Raw genomic sequence first — 16,638 nt, 5'->3', positions numbered from 1 at the left:
TCTAATTAACTTCTGATTTCTAGAAAAGACCAGCTTCTTGACAGAAAAGAGAAGATACAACATAGGAAACATGGAGAAAAAGGAAAAGAAGCAGAGCATAGATTAGGAGTGATAATGTCAAAGATTTGAATGGGCACAGTGTTCTCTTGTTAGCTTCTGTCTGGGCTCCTTGCCACCTTCAAATCTCAGCACCAATTAGTACTTCTTCAGAAAGGCCTCCCCCACTTTCTATTACATCCCTGTAGTTACTTGACTACAGTTGTACAACCTTTGTTTCTTTGTGGTCTAGATCCTTCACTAGAACGTGAGCTCCATAAAGTCATTCTATATCCTGTTACCAAGTATAGTGCTTGCCACACAGAGAATTCAGTATGTATTGTATACACGGATCAGTGCCTTTGGGCTGTAGGCTGACTGCACAGAAAAGAACTGTAACACTTTCTCTTCGTTTTGGTTGCAGGCAGCCTTCCATGTCGTTCAATAGTTCTAGAAAGCCTGTAGTGTAAAATGTACAATGCTGCCTAAGGGCAATGTGAAATTGTTACTACACTTGTGACAAATGGCCCTTAACACGACTAAAAGCACGCCATACTGTGGTTATGTTTTTTAATTAGCCTTTAAACTATGTGAGTAAATTGAGTATCGTTTTCCTCAGTTGAATCTTTTCCACTGGCTAAGGACCAAGTATGGCAAGCAATAAAAAGTTCTATCATGAAGAAACCGAGTCACACTTTAGAGTTCTGCGAGAGGCCTCGGAGTTTGCTTGAGATGGAAGATCTCACTTTTTACTACAGAATTCTCTTACAACTGATTAATCTCACTACTGCCCTTGCTTTCCATCTGACGCTTGTTTTGATAAACCGTAGGTAGGAAGAAGAAAGTAGTGCCCCTCTTTAAGCCGATTCTTTTGTGCCAGTGCTTCCTAGAGCCAATGCCAAGCTAGACATCTCCTTGGTGCTCATTGGGCAAAAGACAGGGTGGAACCTGGCCACAGTCCCATTAAAAAGCTGCATCTTGTGAGTTTGGTTAATTAGTGAAAAGCTACATTTCATGTAGTTTTTTCAACTCCTCTGCGTTTAGTAGTCATGATTAAACCAGCCCTGCCACTGCTGCTACAATAAAGTGTAGCACCCACTGTCCGCCCACAAAGTGGCAAAGTATAATTATCAAGAATTCCCCAAGGGGGCGTTGGAGCGCTGTGGAGGAGCGGCCGACCTGCAAAGTCGCGTGGTGCCTCCGTCTCGTGGAAAAACTCTCCGGCGCCCAACTTGTATAGGAAGTAGAGGAAGCCGAACATTTCTCTTCCCCTTCGCGACCCAAGACGGCCTCTGGCTCCAAGCTCAAGCGTCTGGACATACGGCCTGTCCCTCCGACATTCGATGAGGCCCCTTCTGCGTTCTCAGCTTCCTGGCCCCCAGGAAGACTGCATTATGGGTATATCGGCTAAGTCTGGGGCACGGCGCCGGCAACGCCAAGAATGAGTGCTCAGGTTTGACAGAGGAAACCAACAAGGCACTTTGCACTTATCCCTCCACTCTCCCAAAGATCTCCTTATGGGGCAGACGGCGAGGAACCCACCACCTCCACCAAAGACTCCCGAGCTATCGGTTCCGGTCCGTTATGAATGGGGCCAGTATCCCGGCGTCCTCTCGGCGGACGTTTGGGGGCTGCGGCCTCTCTGGCCGGCGTCCGGCATCTCTATGGTGCCGGCCTAGGGGCGGGGAGAGGGGCGGGGCCGCCGTTTGCGCTGCGGACTTCAACCTGCAGAGCCGAGGGTGGGTGCTGCTGAGCTCCGCGGGGGACCAGGCGGGAGGGGGTTGGAGTGGACGCTGCGAACTGCGTCCTGAGGTGGGAGGCCGAAGCTCCAGATTCTACATGGGGAGGGCGTGTAGGGGCGGCAAGCGCGTGGGACGCGAGAGCGAGCGGGCTGTGCTGGACCCGTGGGCCGGCACTGTCTGGTGGTACCGGGATCTGCGCGAAGCCCCGGCGTCTCCCTCCGGCTTAGTTGCGCCTTCGAGATTTCTGGAGCACCGTGTCCTCCCCTAGGCTTTGTGCCCCGGCGTTTCCCTGGCCCGCGGCGGCGTGACGGGGGTCTTGCGGGAGTTGCCCATTGCCCTCTTTACGACCACGAGAGCTCTGCACGCCCCGTCTCCCTCGAGGCGTGAATGTTATAAGTGTGACGGGGTCCCTTCTTTGCAAATGCAGTGTTTAGTTCCGTTGACGCCAGGCCTTCCTGTCCATTGTTCTTAATGGGCATTTTAAGATTACTGCATCACAGCAGCCTTAGGAAAGAATGCTTTGGGAATTTGCGGAGATTCGAAATGTATTGAGATTCAGAATTGTATGTTTTATTCCTAATAGTGTAGGAATTAAACATTTTGTGTTCAGGCTATAAAAAGTTTCTGAGAAAGTGAGCAGGATTTGTGTTTCTTTCCTTTGCAAATTAGCTGCATTAGATTTGGCATCTGCTTTAGGTATTGTAGCATTAAAAATATGTGTGTATGAGGGGCGCCAGGCTGTCTCACTGGGCGGAGCCTGCCACTAGATGTCCAGTTTGATTTGGAGCCCCCCTTGGGTGTAGAGATTATTTAAAGAATTTTAAATTTTAAAAAATTAAATATATGAACTTTTGCAGCACCAACAGTGAAAAAGGCTTATTTATAAAGCAACGCTAAAGGTAGTTACTGGATTTTAGATTGCGTTTACCTCAGGTTTTTGTAAGTATTTGTGTGATGGAAGAGGGAAGCAGGTTACATTGACAATTGGGACTGTGTTAGCTCTTTGTTTTGGTAGAAATATTTGTCTAACATTATTAATGCATAGTAGTGTATATTTAAAGTAACTGACTAATTAGGTTTGCGAGTTCAGGAAAGGAAAGATTACTACCATGTATACCTTTTTAAAATTTTTTTTCAAGTTTATTTTTGAGAGAGAGACAACATGAGCAGGGGAGGGGAAGAAAGAGAGTGGACAGAATCCAAAACAGGCTCCGGGCTCTGACCTGTCAGCACAGAGCCCCAGGAGCTATGAGATCTTGACCTGAGCGTAAGTCAGATGCTTAAGGGACTGAGCCACCCAGGCGCCCTACTATTTATTATGGATGTATACTTAAAAGGCCCCATAGTTGATAACATTTTACTATAATGGGATGGGGTGTGGCAGTTTGACCACTGTAGAAGGTGGCTGCAAGAAATTTATCATCTAGGTTACTGGCTGTTATGAGATCAGAAGTCATCCTAAACAATATATTTAGTTCATAGGCTGAGGGTTGCTTACTTGCTTACACCTTGTATTAGTATAATGAAATATTTGGTAAATACCTTGTGCACATGAGATTTTATAGGTGACAGGTTTAAAAGAAAATTATAATTTCTACTCTTAAGGGAACTGCCCAATAAAAGTGAATATGTAGAATAAACAGTTATAGTTTTTGAGGTCCATTCTATTTGTAGGGAAGGGGCAGGAAGTGGAAAAAGGAAGAACAAGGTATGAAGAAAATGGATAGACTTGGGTTTTCTAGTTAGAGACAATAAATAAAAGAAACTACACTCATTAAAGTTCTCTTTTTCAGAAAATTCTCTTTCTCATACTCAGAATCTAATCCAGAGATGTTAAATATTTGCACTAAAAAGTGGAAAAATGTCAGAATTGTATTTATGGGACCATAAATACACCTTTTTAATTTTTTTAATGTTTATTTTGAGAGAGAGAGACAGAACACGAGTCAGAGAGAGGCAGAGAGAGAGAGACACAGAATTTGAAGCAGGCTCCAGGCTCTGAGCTATCTGCACAGAACCCCACTTGGGGCTCAAACCCACGAACCGTGAGATAGTGACCTGAGCAGAAGTTGGACACTTAACCGACAGAGCCACCCAAGCGCCCCCATATTATACCTTTTTTAAAAAAAAAAAAAGCAAACAGGGGCTCCTGGGTGGCTCAGTCATTAAGCATCTGACTTGGGTTCAGGTTATGATCTCACAGTTCGTGAGTTTGAGTCCCATATGAACAAGTAATTTTTGTTAAATTTGGCTTATAAGAATTGTATAAAATTTTATTAATGTTTATTTTAATTTAAAAATTTTTAAGTTTATTTTATTTTTGAGAGAGCAATTGGGTTAGGGGTAGAGAGAGGGGAGAGAGCAAATCCCAATCAGGCTCCACACAGCGCAGAGCCTGATGTGGGACTTGAGCTCATGAACTGTGAGATCATGACCTGCGCTGAAATCAAGAGTTGGGCATTTAACCAGCTGAGCCACCCAGGCACCCCTATTAATGTTTATTAATGTTATGTATTCTAATATTTTTATTAACATACTTATAATGTTTTAAAATTATACTTTGAAGAGGCTGACAGGCATCATGGTCTGAGTTGTTTAATGACTTCTGACTAACTTTTCAGAGTGCTTTATTGTTTTGTGATCATAATATTAAGGCATTGACAATGTTTAGGGAATCAAAAAAAAGTAATGATCGTATGTAAACCCATGAGTGACATACAAGTCAAATGAACAGTCTGCTATATATATATATATATATATATATATTTTTTTTTTTTTTTTAATTTCTAGGGGAGAGAGAGCGTGAGCAGGGGAGGGTCAGAGAGAGAGGGTTACAGACTCCGAAACAGGCTCCAGGCTCTGAGCTGGCAGTCAGCACAGAGCCCAACGCGGGGCTCGAACCCACGAACCGAGAGATTATGACCTAAGCGAAAGTCGGACGCTTAACCGACTAAGCCACCCAGGCGCCCCTAGTCTGCTATATTTTTAAATGTATGTTTTTTTACAAAAATTAATATTTTACATATTATTTTACAGGCAGTCTTTTAAGCTTCAATGTTTTGAGCATGTTTCCGTATCAGTAAAAATGAGAATCAGTGTTTATAATGGCTGCATAATTGTGTGGAATTAATTTTATTAGTCTCATATTTTGGACCTATAATTTCTCATTTTTTCTTATTATAAACAATGCTATACTGAATATCCATATGTAACTCTTTGTATTTAAATCTACTTATTTTCTGTGGATAAATTTTTAGAATTGGAAATGCTGAATCAAAAATATTTGCTCATTTTTAAATGGGTTTTGGTACATTTGTTGTCAAATTGTCCACTAGAAAATTATACCAACTTAAACTCCTGATCATACTCAGCATGAGTGATCATTTCTCAGAAAGCATTAGCAGTCTCTTGGCAATCTTACATTGAAATCTCATTGTTTTAATTAATTAATTAATGCTTATTTATTTTTGAAACAGAGAGAGAGAACATGAGCAGGGGTGGGGTGAAGAGAGAGGGAGACAGAGGATTGGAAGCGGGCTACCCCCTGACAGCAGTGAGCCTGATGCAGGGCTCGAACTCATGAACAGTGAGATCGTGACGGGAGCCAAAGTTGGACGCTTAACCATCTGAGCCACCTGAGTGCCCCTTATTGTTTTAATTTAAATTCAATTGGTTACTAATAAAATTGAAATCTTCTAATAATTTTTGATCATTTGTATTTCTTCCTTTTCAAAATTGCCTTTCCATAGACATTGCCCACTTTACTAGTGGGGTACTTATTTTTCCTTCTTAATTTTAAGAGCCCTTAATAAAGTAAAAACTTTAAATCCTTCTCCATCGTAAAGGTTCTAAATTTCCTCCATTTGTCTTTAACTTGGCCATGCAGAAGTTTTACATTCTTCTATAGTCATGACTGTCAATATTTTAAAAATAATTTTGAGCTCCTCTCTAAAAGGCTACTTAGCTGGACTATGAAGAGTATGTTTACAAATTCGTGTAAATATCCCAAACTTGATAACCAAACTGATTACAAAAGCTATCTAATCACAGAAATTTTCCAAGCAGCAAGTCAATGAAACAGATTCCCTGTCTTATTTAAGCAGGGAAATGGTCTGTTATATTGCAAAACTCTAATCCATTTGAATGTGACATTTTAAAACCTAGTTGTTTTAACAACTTTACTGTGTAAAACTGTGCATTGCACAGATTGAAAGCAGATAACCCAATCTCAGGTTTCGTCTGATGATTGACTCTCTCCAGGAGTATGTAGCAATCAACAGACTTGACAACCAGTGTGGACTGCTCACTTCCTGTCCAGATAGTATATTTGTGAGATTGTTCTTCTAATTAACTGGAAGAATCAAAGAGCCCTCTTTCTACATTATATGGTGAAAAGGCTAAGTATTCTCTTTTCCAACCTCCCTTGCAGCAAGGGTCTGGTCATGTAATGAATGTAGAGCCACCCAATCAGACACATAACGCTGCCGCACTCCAAATTTTGTATTGAGATCAAAAAAACAAATGCTGCCAAGAATCTTTCATGGCAGCAGCAGACAGTGCTGCATTGGCACCAATGCCAGTGGTACCATCTGGTGACGGGGTGGGCAGTGTAAGCTGGGCTCAGTGGTGGGAGGTATTCACCAGACCAGGTGTCTGGTGTTATTTTCACTGAGGTATTTGAGGCCTGGTTCTTAAAACCTGTCAAGTCTGTGATTTCCCAGTATCCTTTTAATAAATTTTGGTTTTTGCGTTTACTTCTTTTCCATGTACTTAAGAACCCTAACTGATATAGGATCTGAGTTAAAGAATAATTGTTCCTCTTTCAATTTAGAATTATACATACATTCTTGACTCCTCCATACACATACTTAATTTGTTTCTGGACTTTGTTTTCACCTTTAAGTACTTATGATATTCTGCTTTTTCAAGTTTATTGGCATTTACTCTTTTATTTTACCAGAAGCGGAACTTGTGTTCACCCAAAGCAGGGCTCAAGCTCACCCGAAGTGGGGCTCAAACTCATGAACTGTGAAATCATGACCTGAGTCAAAGTCAGATGCTTACCAACTAAAGCCACCCAGGCACCCGGTATTTGCTTTTCTAAATGAAATTTAGAAACATTTCAGGATGTTCCTAAAAGAAAATCCCTTTTGATTGCAATTAGGAGTATATTAAATGTAGAGATTCCACTGGAAGAAAATAACACCATCAGTGCTGTCTTCTTACTCAATCAAATGGTCTGGCTCTTGTATTCGTTAAGTCCCGTCAAAGAAGCAGAACTACCTTGCCTGCTGAACAATGTGGAATTGATTGATTACAGGGGTTAGAGCTGTAGCTGTGGGGGCTGGGAGAGTGTTCTGGGCAGACTCTTGCCTCTGAGCCTATTGTTGAGCCCAAAGCTGCTGCAGATCAGCTAGACAGTCAAGAAGGAAACTGGATGTGGAGGAGAGCCAGGACAGAACGCACTCTGCACTGGCTTCCAACCAACTCCAGCCTTCATGCTGTGGGCGGACTGCAGGAAAGGGTAGCACTCTTGACCTTGATACATTTTGATGTACACGTGAAACTATGAACCATGAAACTATCACCACAGTCAAGATAATGAGCTTAACTGTTCCCCCAAAGTTTCCACATGGTCCTTTTTAATCCTTCCAGTCCCTCCTTTCCCTAGGCAACCGCTGATCTGTTTTCTGTCACTTAAATTGATTTGTATTTTCTAGAATTTTATGTAAATGGAATCATTTATTCTTTTAAAAAATTCTAGGGGCACCTGGGCGGCTCAGTTGGTTAAGCGTCCGACTTCGGCTCAGGTCATGATCTCACAGTTCATGGGTTCGAGACCCGCGTCGGGCTCTGTGCTAACTGCCAGCTCAGAGCCTGGAGCCTGCTTCAGATTCTGTGTCTCCCTCTCTCTCTGACCCTCCCCTGTTCAGGCTGTCTCTCTCTAAGAAATAATTTTTTTTTAAAATTCTAAATGAAAATTTCAAATATATAGAAAAGTAGAGAATAGAATAATGAACTACAGGTATCCATTACTGGTATTAAACAGTTATAACATTTCCCATACTTGCTTCATTTACTTAATTTTTAAAAATTAAGACTTTATTTTTTATAGCAGTTTTAGGTTTACAGAAAAATTGAGCAGGTAGTACAGAGTGTTCCATATGTTACCTCTCCCTCCACACACATTTCTCCCTATTAACATTTTGTGTTTGTGTGGTACACTTGTTAAAACTAATAAGCCAACATTGGTACATTGATTGAAGTCCATAGTTTACATTAGGGTTCGTTGTTTGTGTTGTATAGTTCCATGGATTTTGACTATTACTCCATTTTTCTTCTCTTTTTGTTTGGTTTATTTCACTAAGTATTTCACTTAGTATTCACTAAGTTCATCAGTTTTCGCATGTGTTACATTTTTGTTTCCTTTTCCACGTTTTGTTTATCCAGTTGGATTGTTTCCAGTTTGGAGCTAATGTAGATAAAGCTGCTCTGAACATTCATACAAGTCTGTGTGGATACATGCTTGCATCTCTCTCAGGTAAATATGTAGGAGCAGAATGACTGAATGTGTGATAGAAGTATGTTTAACTTTTGAGAAACTGAAAAGTGGTTTACCATTTTACATCTCCAGCAGCAGTGTGTGAGAGTTCTCGTTGCTCCTCAGCTTTTCAACATTGGGGATGGTAAGTCCTTAATTGTAGCCATTCTAATAAGTTTATCTGGTATCTCATTGTGGCTTTGATTTGCATTTCCCTAATAATTAATGACGTTGAGTATATTTCATGTGCTTATTGATCACCTCTATATCACCTTTTTACCTTTTCAAATCTTTTGCCCATTTTTGTATTAGTCCAATTTTGTGTTATTGTGTTTTGAGAATTCTTTGCTCTGGATAGAAATCCTTTATCAAATACGAGATATGCAAATATTTTATCCCAAGTCTGTGGCTTGTGGTTTCATTCTCTTAACGTCTTTCAAAGACCAGAGCTTAATTTTGACAGAGTTTTAATTTATCAATTTTTAAAAACCAGACTGACTTTTTGATGTTGCTTCTAAGAATTCTTTTTATAACCCAAGGACACAAAAATATTGTATGTTTTCTTCCAGAAGCTGTACACTTTTATATTTTACTTTTAGGTCTGTAATCCATTTTGACTTAATTTTTGTATGTGGAGTAAGGTATTTTTACGTATGGATATCCAGTTGTTCCACACCATCTGGTGAAAGGACCGTCTTTTCTCCATTTACTTGCTTTTGCATCTTTGTTAAAAATCAATTGACCGTGTACGGGTGGATCTGTTTCTGATCCCACTTTCTATTCTGTTTCATCAATCTATTTGTCTATCTTTATATCAATACCACACTGTCTTAATTACTGTGGTTTTATAAAACTTGAAGTCAGATGGTGTGAGTCCTTCAACTTAGTTCATCTTTTTCCAAGTTGTTTTCCAATTCAAGGAATGTTTTCTTATAAATTCTAGAGTATGTATAATTAGCCATGTATAGTTTTTATGACAGAATGGAAGTTGAATCATTCTTAATACATCATTTATTCTTTAGTCTTAGAATGAAAACAAAACAATATAAAACAAAAACTTCAGGTATCACATAACACTGATAACTTTAACTGGATAAATGATTTCAGTATCCTATGCCAGGTAAGCACTCAGTACAGAATTATGATTGCCTTTTTATATCAATTAAAGTTCTTTGGTTAGAGGCAACAGAAAGGAAAAAGGGATTTATTGGAAGAATGCTAGGGTATCTCCTAGAAGTAAATGGTAAGCTGCAGGAACAAGACCAGCTCTGCGAAACTTAACGACTGGGCCTGAGGATTTGATGTCCTTATGATTCTTTGTTTTTAGGGTGCTCCACGTAGTAAAGCCCATGGTCTGTGAGAAGAAGAGGCACTTTCCCCTACCAGCTCCACTTTGGAAAATTCTAGAAGGGAGAATTGGATTGGCCCAGCCTGGGTCACCTTAATCACTAGAGTATTCACCACTAGTCTACTCACTACTAGAAAATGATGGCTAATTAATCATTACTAATTAATTACTGCTACTAAGAGAGACGGGAATTCTAATCGGTCGGCTCCAGAGTGGGTCTCGTGATGAGCAGTTTTCCTACAGGAAGGGGAGATGCTGTTTTCAGAAGTCTGGAAAATAGATGCTGGGTACACAGACACGGATGCCCACTACCATGTAGCACACATTGCTGAGAGATAGAACCAATGGATGACCTCAAAGTAATGGATTACAGTTGGTGGACATTCTTAAATTCACCTTGATATATACTAACATGTAAACTGTTGTTTCTGTTCTCTTTGGGCTTCCTGGCGTATCGTATATAACATGTAAGAATTACAATTTTGTTACACTTGCAAGTTACTGAGAGTAATCTTAAATGTTCTCACCACACTCACCAAAAGATAACTATGTGAAGTAATGAAGATGTTAAGTAACCACACTGTGGTAACCATTTCACGACGTATGTGGGTATGAAATCATCACATTACACACCTTAAACTTACACAGTGTTATATATCAGTTATATCTCAACAAAGCTGGGAAAAACAAAATGAAATTACTGACAACAGTTGAAAAAAGAAAGAAATACCAGGGGTGCCTGGGTGGCTCAGTCAGGTAAGCGTCTGACTTCAGCTCATATCATGATCTCACAGTTCATGGGTTCGAGCCCCACATTGGGCTCCGTGCTGACAGCTCAGAGCCTGGAGCCTGCCTCAGATTCTTTGTCTCCCTCTCTCTCTCTGCCCCTCCCCTGCTTGCATTCTGTCTCTTAAAAATAAATAACATTTTTTAAAAAATTTTTTTAAATTACCAGTTTCCACAACTTGATTTTGTATTTCTGAAATTCTTGCTGATTATGTTTTGTTTAATGCTATATAGCATTAATATTTTTCTTTGCTTTCTATTTTAGGGTGACTGGGAATGTAAACAAGAATAAGCTGTTCGTGTCCTGATGGCTTTTGGTGTATGCTGACGTATTGTTTGTGATGGCCTCAGAGGCTGAGAAGACCCATGCTTTACTCCAGTCTTGTAGCACCGAGTCTCTTTTTTCCAGCCTCGGTCTGGGAGTATTTTGCCTAGTAGCCGACAGACTTCTTCAGTTTTCAGTAATTCAGCAAAGTGACTGGCTTCGAGCCCTCTCAGATAATGCAGTACATTGTGTGATTGGCATGTGGTTGTGGGCAATTGTCATTGGAGTCAAGAAGACAACTGACTTTGGGGAAATCATTTTAGCCGGATTTTTAGCCTCTGTTATTGATGTAGACCATTTTTTTCTAGCTGGATCTTTATCTTTGAAGGTAAGAAGCATGTATGTTTAATTTTTCTGATCTTTAGCACCATTATATTGATCTTCACAGCATCATTTTGGAGCTAGAGATTAGCTTTATTTTAAAATTAGAAAACCCATTCATCCACCTTTTTTGGGCACTTAGTACTTCCCTGAAGGTGAACACAGACCTGTTGCTAATCAAGTTATTTGGCATCACAAAGGGCCAAGGATGCATACAGAGCAAGGACTCACTACGTGTACCTGAGGAGTTCTGTGCTGGCTTTACAGAGGCCGGTGCTTAGCCAAGTCTTGAAGGAAATGTTAGCCAAGTGGTTTAAAGTAATAGGGGTCATTCCCAGGGCTAACCTGGTTCTTTTCTCCGTGTTCTTTCTTCAGGTGCTTAGCCAAGTCTTGAAGGAAATGTTAGCCAAGTGGTTTAAAGTAATAGGGGTCATTCCCAGGGCTAACCTGGTTCTTTTCTCCGTGTTCTTTCTTCAGGGCCACACTTAGGATTTTCGCCCTTACTCTTCATCTTGTACGTACAGTTAGTATACAGCTCCTACGTGCTCCATAACAGTTAAGTAGCTTTAAGATGACTCCTAGTCCTGGGGTATGGCTTCAGGAAATTCATTCCCCAGTCCCTCTGGGGGCCAAAGGTGTGCATTTCAATGGATTCCTTAGGACACAGTCCCTGGTGGAGAAATTTGAGGAACTTCATTGAGGCTTCAGGTGTTTAGCTATACAGTGACCTGTTAGCTTTGGAAATGAACTATGTTCAGACAGTATTTTCTTTTTTCTTTTTTTTTTTTCTTTTTAGAGAGAGAGTACACACAAGTGGGGAAGAGGGGCAGAGGGGAGAGAGAGAGAGAGAGAGAATGAGAGTCTCAGGCAGGTTCCACGCTCAGCATGGAGCCCAAACAGGATCCCATGACCCTGGGATCATGACCTAAGTCAAAATCAAGAACCACCCAGGTGTCCCTGTTCAGATAATATTTTCTAAGTGTCAACAGATTTGCCTACCTTTTACATGTTTATGACCTGTAAACATTTCAGGAAAGAAATACAGACCCACAGAGCAAGGACTTTGCTTGTTCACCGCAGGCCTGGAATGGAGCCTGGAACACCTTAGTGGGCGTTTGGTAGATATTTGTTGAATAAACAGGAAATGATCACTTCTTCCTTTATATGTCACATACCAGTTATTTTTCAGAGGTTGTCTTACTTATGAAAACACTTAATCAGTTAGGAATCACTAATTCCTGATGAAAGACAAATCGTAACTTTTGGCTATAAGTGGAGGCAGAATAACACTGTGTTTGAGACTGGCATCAGAGACCCAAGTTTGAATCCTGGTATGTGGTGTTAGGAGGGCACCTTCTTCTTTAAGACTCCGTGTCCTCGTCTAGAAAATGTGGATTCTGTCTTTACTGATCTCTTTGGGTTGTCTTGCGTGTTAAGTGTGAGCAAGTTTACAGGATGTACTGTGGCAAATAGCTCACAATAAACGTTAGTTGAGATTTGGATAAGCTATGAAGCATCACAGAAAGTGTGGTTCATAAGTGCATTCACCTAGAATTTAATGATTGTCGTTTTTTTAAAACATTTAAGCAAATACTACGTTTATTCTTTGATTCACTTAGAAGCAGCAGCATTAAGAATATGAGCCAAGGAGTCAGACAGACTCAGTGTCTGTACAACACGAGGCAGCTACTTGGTCCCTGTAAGCCTCAGCTCCCCGCTCTGTAAAATGGTCTCTAGCTCATGCAGCTGTTACAAGGATTAAAGGACGTAGTGCACATAAAGTAGAGCATAGTGCTGGCAATGGTCCTTTTTTTAAAATGAAATCTGAACATTTTAAAAAATATATTTTTGTTTATTTTTGAGAGAGAGAGAGAGAGAGCGTGGGCAGGGGAGGGGCAGAGAGAGAGAGAGGGAGACACAGAATCTGAAGCAGGCTCCCGGCTCCAGGCTCCAGGCTGTCAGCACAGAGCCCGACGCGGGGCTTGAACTCACAGCCATGAGATCACAACCTGAGCCGAAATCAAGAGTTGGACGCTTAACTGACTGAGCCACCCAGGCGCCCCCAAGGTAGTTTTTTTAATGGATGTTTTGTACTTTAATGTACTGGGAAGGTTATGGCTCATAATTGTTTTTATAGGTACCTAAGTTGTTTTTTTCACTCCTCCTTTTCCTCTTTAGCATCCCCAAAGGGTTCCTCTCCTCTTTTTATCATCTTCTCCCCCAGAATCAATGCCTTTTAATGCCTTGAATCATGCACACTTTTAAGTCTTTGCTTTGTAGTCAGTGTTCTGATTTACCAGGACCCTTTCCAGTGTTTCTCTTTCTAGTGGTTATCTTACATCAATCTTAGGTGTCCTCTTCTTTCTTGGCTTTTGGTGGGAGTGTGCGAGAGAGCGCACCAGGGTGGTGTTTGTCTTAATACTTTAGAGTATTTGAAGTTGGGGGCACTAACTTCTGTCTAATGCTGAGTGGGGTTTGATATAGTTTTATTTGTCCTTGTCTGTAATGTTTTTGAGGATGTGTCGGGAGATTCAGAATCAGGCAATTTTCAATGCCCTCGGCCTCCTTTTTATTAGAAATTATCTAATTGAGGGGAGCCTGGGTCTCTCAGGCAGTTAAGCATCTAACTCTTGATTTCAGCTCAGGTCATGATCTTTCTAGCTTGCCCATGCACTCACAGTCTCTCTCTCTTTCTCTCTCTCTCTCAAAATAAATAAACCAAACTAAAATAACATAGTCTTTCTAAATGTTATTATGAGGGCATTCTGAAAATATTCAAGGCTAATATAAAGCGGACACAACAAAAATATTTTTTTCATGCCTTTATTGATAGAAGAATATTTTATTTGGTTGTGATATTTTTTTTCAATGCTATTAGAGCCCCCAGATAATTCTCTAAAACTCCAAATTTACACAAACCGTACATTTGGGATATAAATTACGTTCATACTGTGACTTTTCTAAGCAAATGATAGAAAACTTTAAAAAATTAATGAACAGGTTCTTGAGATCTTGATTTCATTTTTAATGCAAAGAATATCCTACTCACATTTATATCTTCTTTGCTTCTACAAGCCAGATTTAATACATATAGTCACAGGTGACATAGAAAATGTTTCCACTGCATTTCTGACAGACTCCTGGAAAATATCTTAGAATATTAGGAAGCGTCTACAAAATTTTGTTTGCCAAGAAGGAAATGATACCAGCTACTTCTTTCCCTGCAGGCTGCTTTGACTCTTCCCCGAAGACCTTTCCTTCACTGTTCTACTGTGATACCTGTCGCAGCTCTGACCTTGAAGTTTACTATGCACCTTTTCAAACTCAAAGACTCATGGTGCTTTCTTCCCTGGATGTTATTTATATCCTGGACCTCACATCATATCCGAGATGGAATTCGTCATGGCTTGTGGATATGTCCATTTGGAAAAACTTCTCCTTTGCCATTCTGGCTCTATGTCATAATCACATCGTCTTTACCTCATATCTGTTCATTCGTTATGTATTTAACAGGGACCAGACAAATGATGTCTGCAAAACATGGAATTCAGATTGACGTCTGAAGTAACTGTATGCCCCACTGAGAGAAGGAAATGGTTCAGACAATGATAATTAAGGGTAGCTGACATTATAAATTAAAAAATATATATTTGTTGTAATTCCTGAATCCTCTTGCTCAGGAGGCATGTACCTTTTTTTTTTTAAATATACATTTGTTGTAATTTTACTTCTTTCTTCTCTAATACTCTCGTATGATATTAGAGTTTCATTTATCCCATGATACATTTTTATTGTTTCTTCTGTTCATCTCGCTTTACCAGTAGCTCTAGTAGATTAACATCCAGTTACGTTTTCTGGAGGTATACGTTTACGGCAGTCCACTTCAGGATGAAAAACAGACCAAATTGTAGGGGGCCTAATTTGTCAGCATTCATGTCCACATTTCCCTGAGATGTTGAAACAGTGAAAGAGCCAGAATAAACGAGATCCTGAATAAGACGTCTGGTGACCACTAAGATTTCTTTCTTTCCTATCTGTTGATCCTGACTGAAGTTTGATTTGCCAGGAACTTTAGTTGAGTTGTGATTACTGGCAGAATTGGCACCAGTGTACTTGTAAGAAATCGTCATAATATTCATAAAAGATGACAACTAATATCACATCTAGATTATTGTTTCAGGAATCTTTAGGAAATAACTATTGTAATATGCTACCTGTAATAACATTACTCAAGTATTATTTTTTTAAGTGTATTTATTTGTTTTGAGAGAGAGAGGGTGCTCCTGAGTGGGGGAGGGATGGAGAGAGAGAGAATCCCCAGCAGGCTCTGCTCTGTCAGCACAGAGCCTGATGTGGGGCTTGAACTCACAAATCAGGAGATCATGACCTGAGCCAAAATCAAGACTGAGCCACTGACTGAACTACCCAGGCGCCCAGTATTATTTTAGTATCTTTGCCCCCAAGTCTCATGTGTTAAGGTTTTAATGGTTCTGAAAAACATAATTAAATTAACAAACTATTAATACGTGGCTTATAACTATGGAATTTGAATTCACACAAAAAAGGACTTACCAGTAATGTTATTTCAGAAGGAAACTCCTGAGGTGCCAATAAAATTGTTTTAGTTCCTATCGATTTGTTTATACACTATTTTAAAATATTATACCAATTCATTTATTTTTAAAACATATACCTGATACAGAGAGACAAAACATACGTTTTTCAAAATGAAGTCTTTTTAGGAAGTTTGCTTTGTCCTTTGTTCTTTCAGGTTAACCTGTCCAAAATGATTAACCCTTATTAGAGATGGAAAATTTAGTTGCGATAAAATTTTACATTTTCACAATTTAATGTCACTTTGATATAGAAGTCAGTGCCCTAAAGGCACTTGCTTTGCTTTTTTGTCTCATATGTGCCATCTGCTATCTTTAGCTTTTCTCACACATTGTGATTTGTAGTGCTAGTGATTGTGTGCCTTATTCTCTGAGAAATGCTGAAACAATGCCTTATCCAAAGCATGTTTTTCTTATTAATTAAGTTAAACAGAGCTCTGTAAATTGTTACAAATGTTCACCTTAATTTAGTTTTTCTTTTTGTTGTTAACAAATTGGTTGCAATCTATTGGATTTTAGAATCTATTAGATTTTACAATCTGTTATCTTTCAAAAGCAACGTTTGTGTCGGTTTGGTTGGTATAATAAATATCACATAGTAGGGGGAAATTTGAATAAGGTAGAGATTTTTTTAAAGTATATGAATTCAGAAATCCATGGAAATAAAGCATATATATTATATCACTTTCTGACTAATTTATAGAACTACTTTTTCTTTCTCCATATAAAACAAAGGAATGCTATTAAAATATAGGGCCTTGTTTAAGAATGCCACATTGGCATTTTTGGGGTTGTCCTAACTTTTTGTATTAGAATAGGAATTCACTTTGACCGTGACTCCTTGCTTAACCGATAACTGCACATTTCAAATGAGGGTTTGTCTTCTTGCCTGCGTCTACCATCAGAAATGATCCTTGTCCTCTAAA

General features: G+C 39.7%; 1 protein-coding gene across 6 annotated transcripts; it reads left to right on the top strand.

Annotated features, from left to right (window-relative positions):
• Positions 1-590: 590 nt before the first annotated feature.
• Positions 591-15,098, top strand: TMEM267 (transmembrane protein 267). 6 transcript variants are annotated; one of them, XM_039234133.1, is made up of 5 exons: positions 591-1,775; positions 8,229-8,319; positions 8,416-8,464; positions 10,719-11,106; positions 14,327-15,098. In XM_039234133.1, exons 4-5 carry the CDS (start codon positions 10,795-10,797, stop codon positions 14,660-14,662), a joined length of 648 nt encoding a protein of 215 aa, XP_039090064.1. In that variant the 5' UTR covers positions 591-1,775; positions 8,229-8,319; positions 8,416-8,464; positions 10,719-10,794; the 3' UTR covers positions 14,663-15,098. The 6 variants fall into 6 exon arrangements, with proteins under 6 accessions (XP_039090064.1, XP_039090062.1, XP_039090063.1 ...); XM_039234131.1 differs by having other exon boundaries at positions 8,413-8,464; XM_039234134.1 differs by lacking the exon at positions 591-1,775 and adding an exon at positions 1,832-1,848 and having other exon boundaries at positions 8,413-8,464.
• The last annotated feature ends 1,540 nt before the right edge of the window (positions 15,099-16,638 follow it).

The sequence above is a fragment of the Hyaena hyaena genome, unplaced genomic scaffold, assembly GCF_003009895.1.
Source record: "Hyaena hyaena isolate Hyena2069 unplaced genomic scaffold, ASM300989v1 scaffold_83, whole genome shotgun sequence".
In the NCBI taxonomy this organism is placed as follows: Eukaryota; Metazoa; Chordata; class Mammalia; order Carnivora; family Hyaenidae; genus Hyaena; species Hyaena hyaena.
Note: the sequence above shows the minus strand (reverse complement) of the source record. Positions and strands in the feature narration are given on the sequence as shown.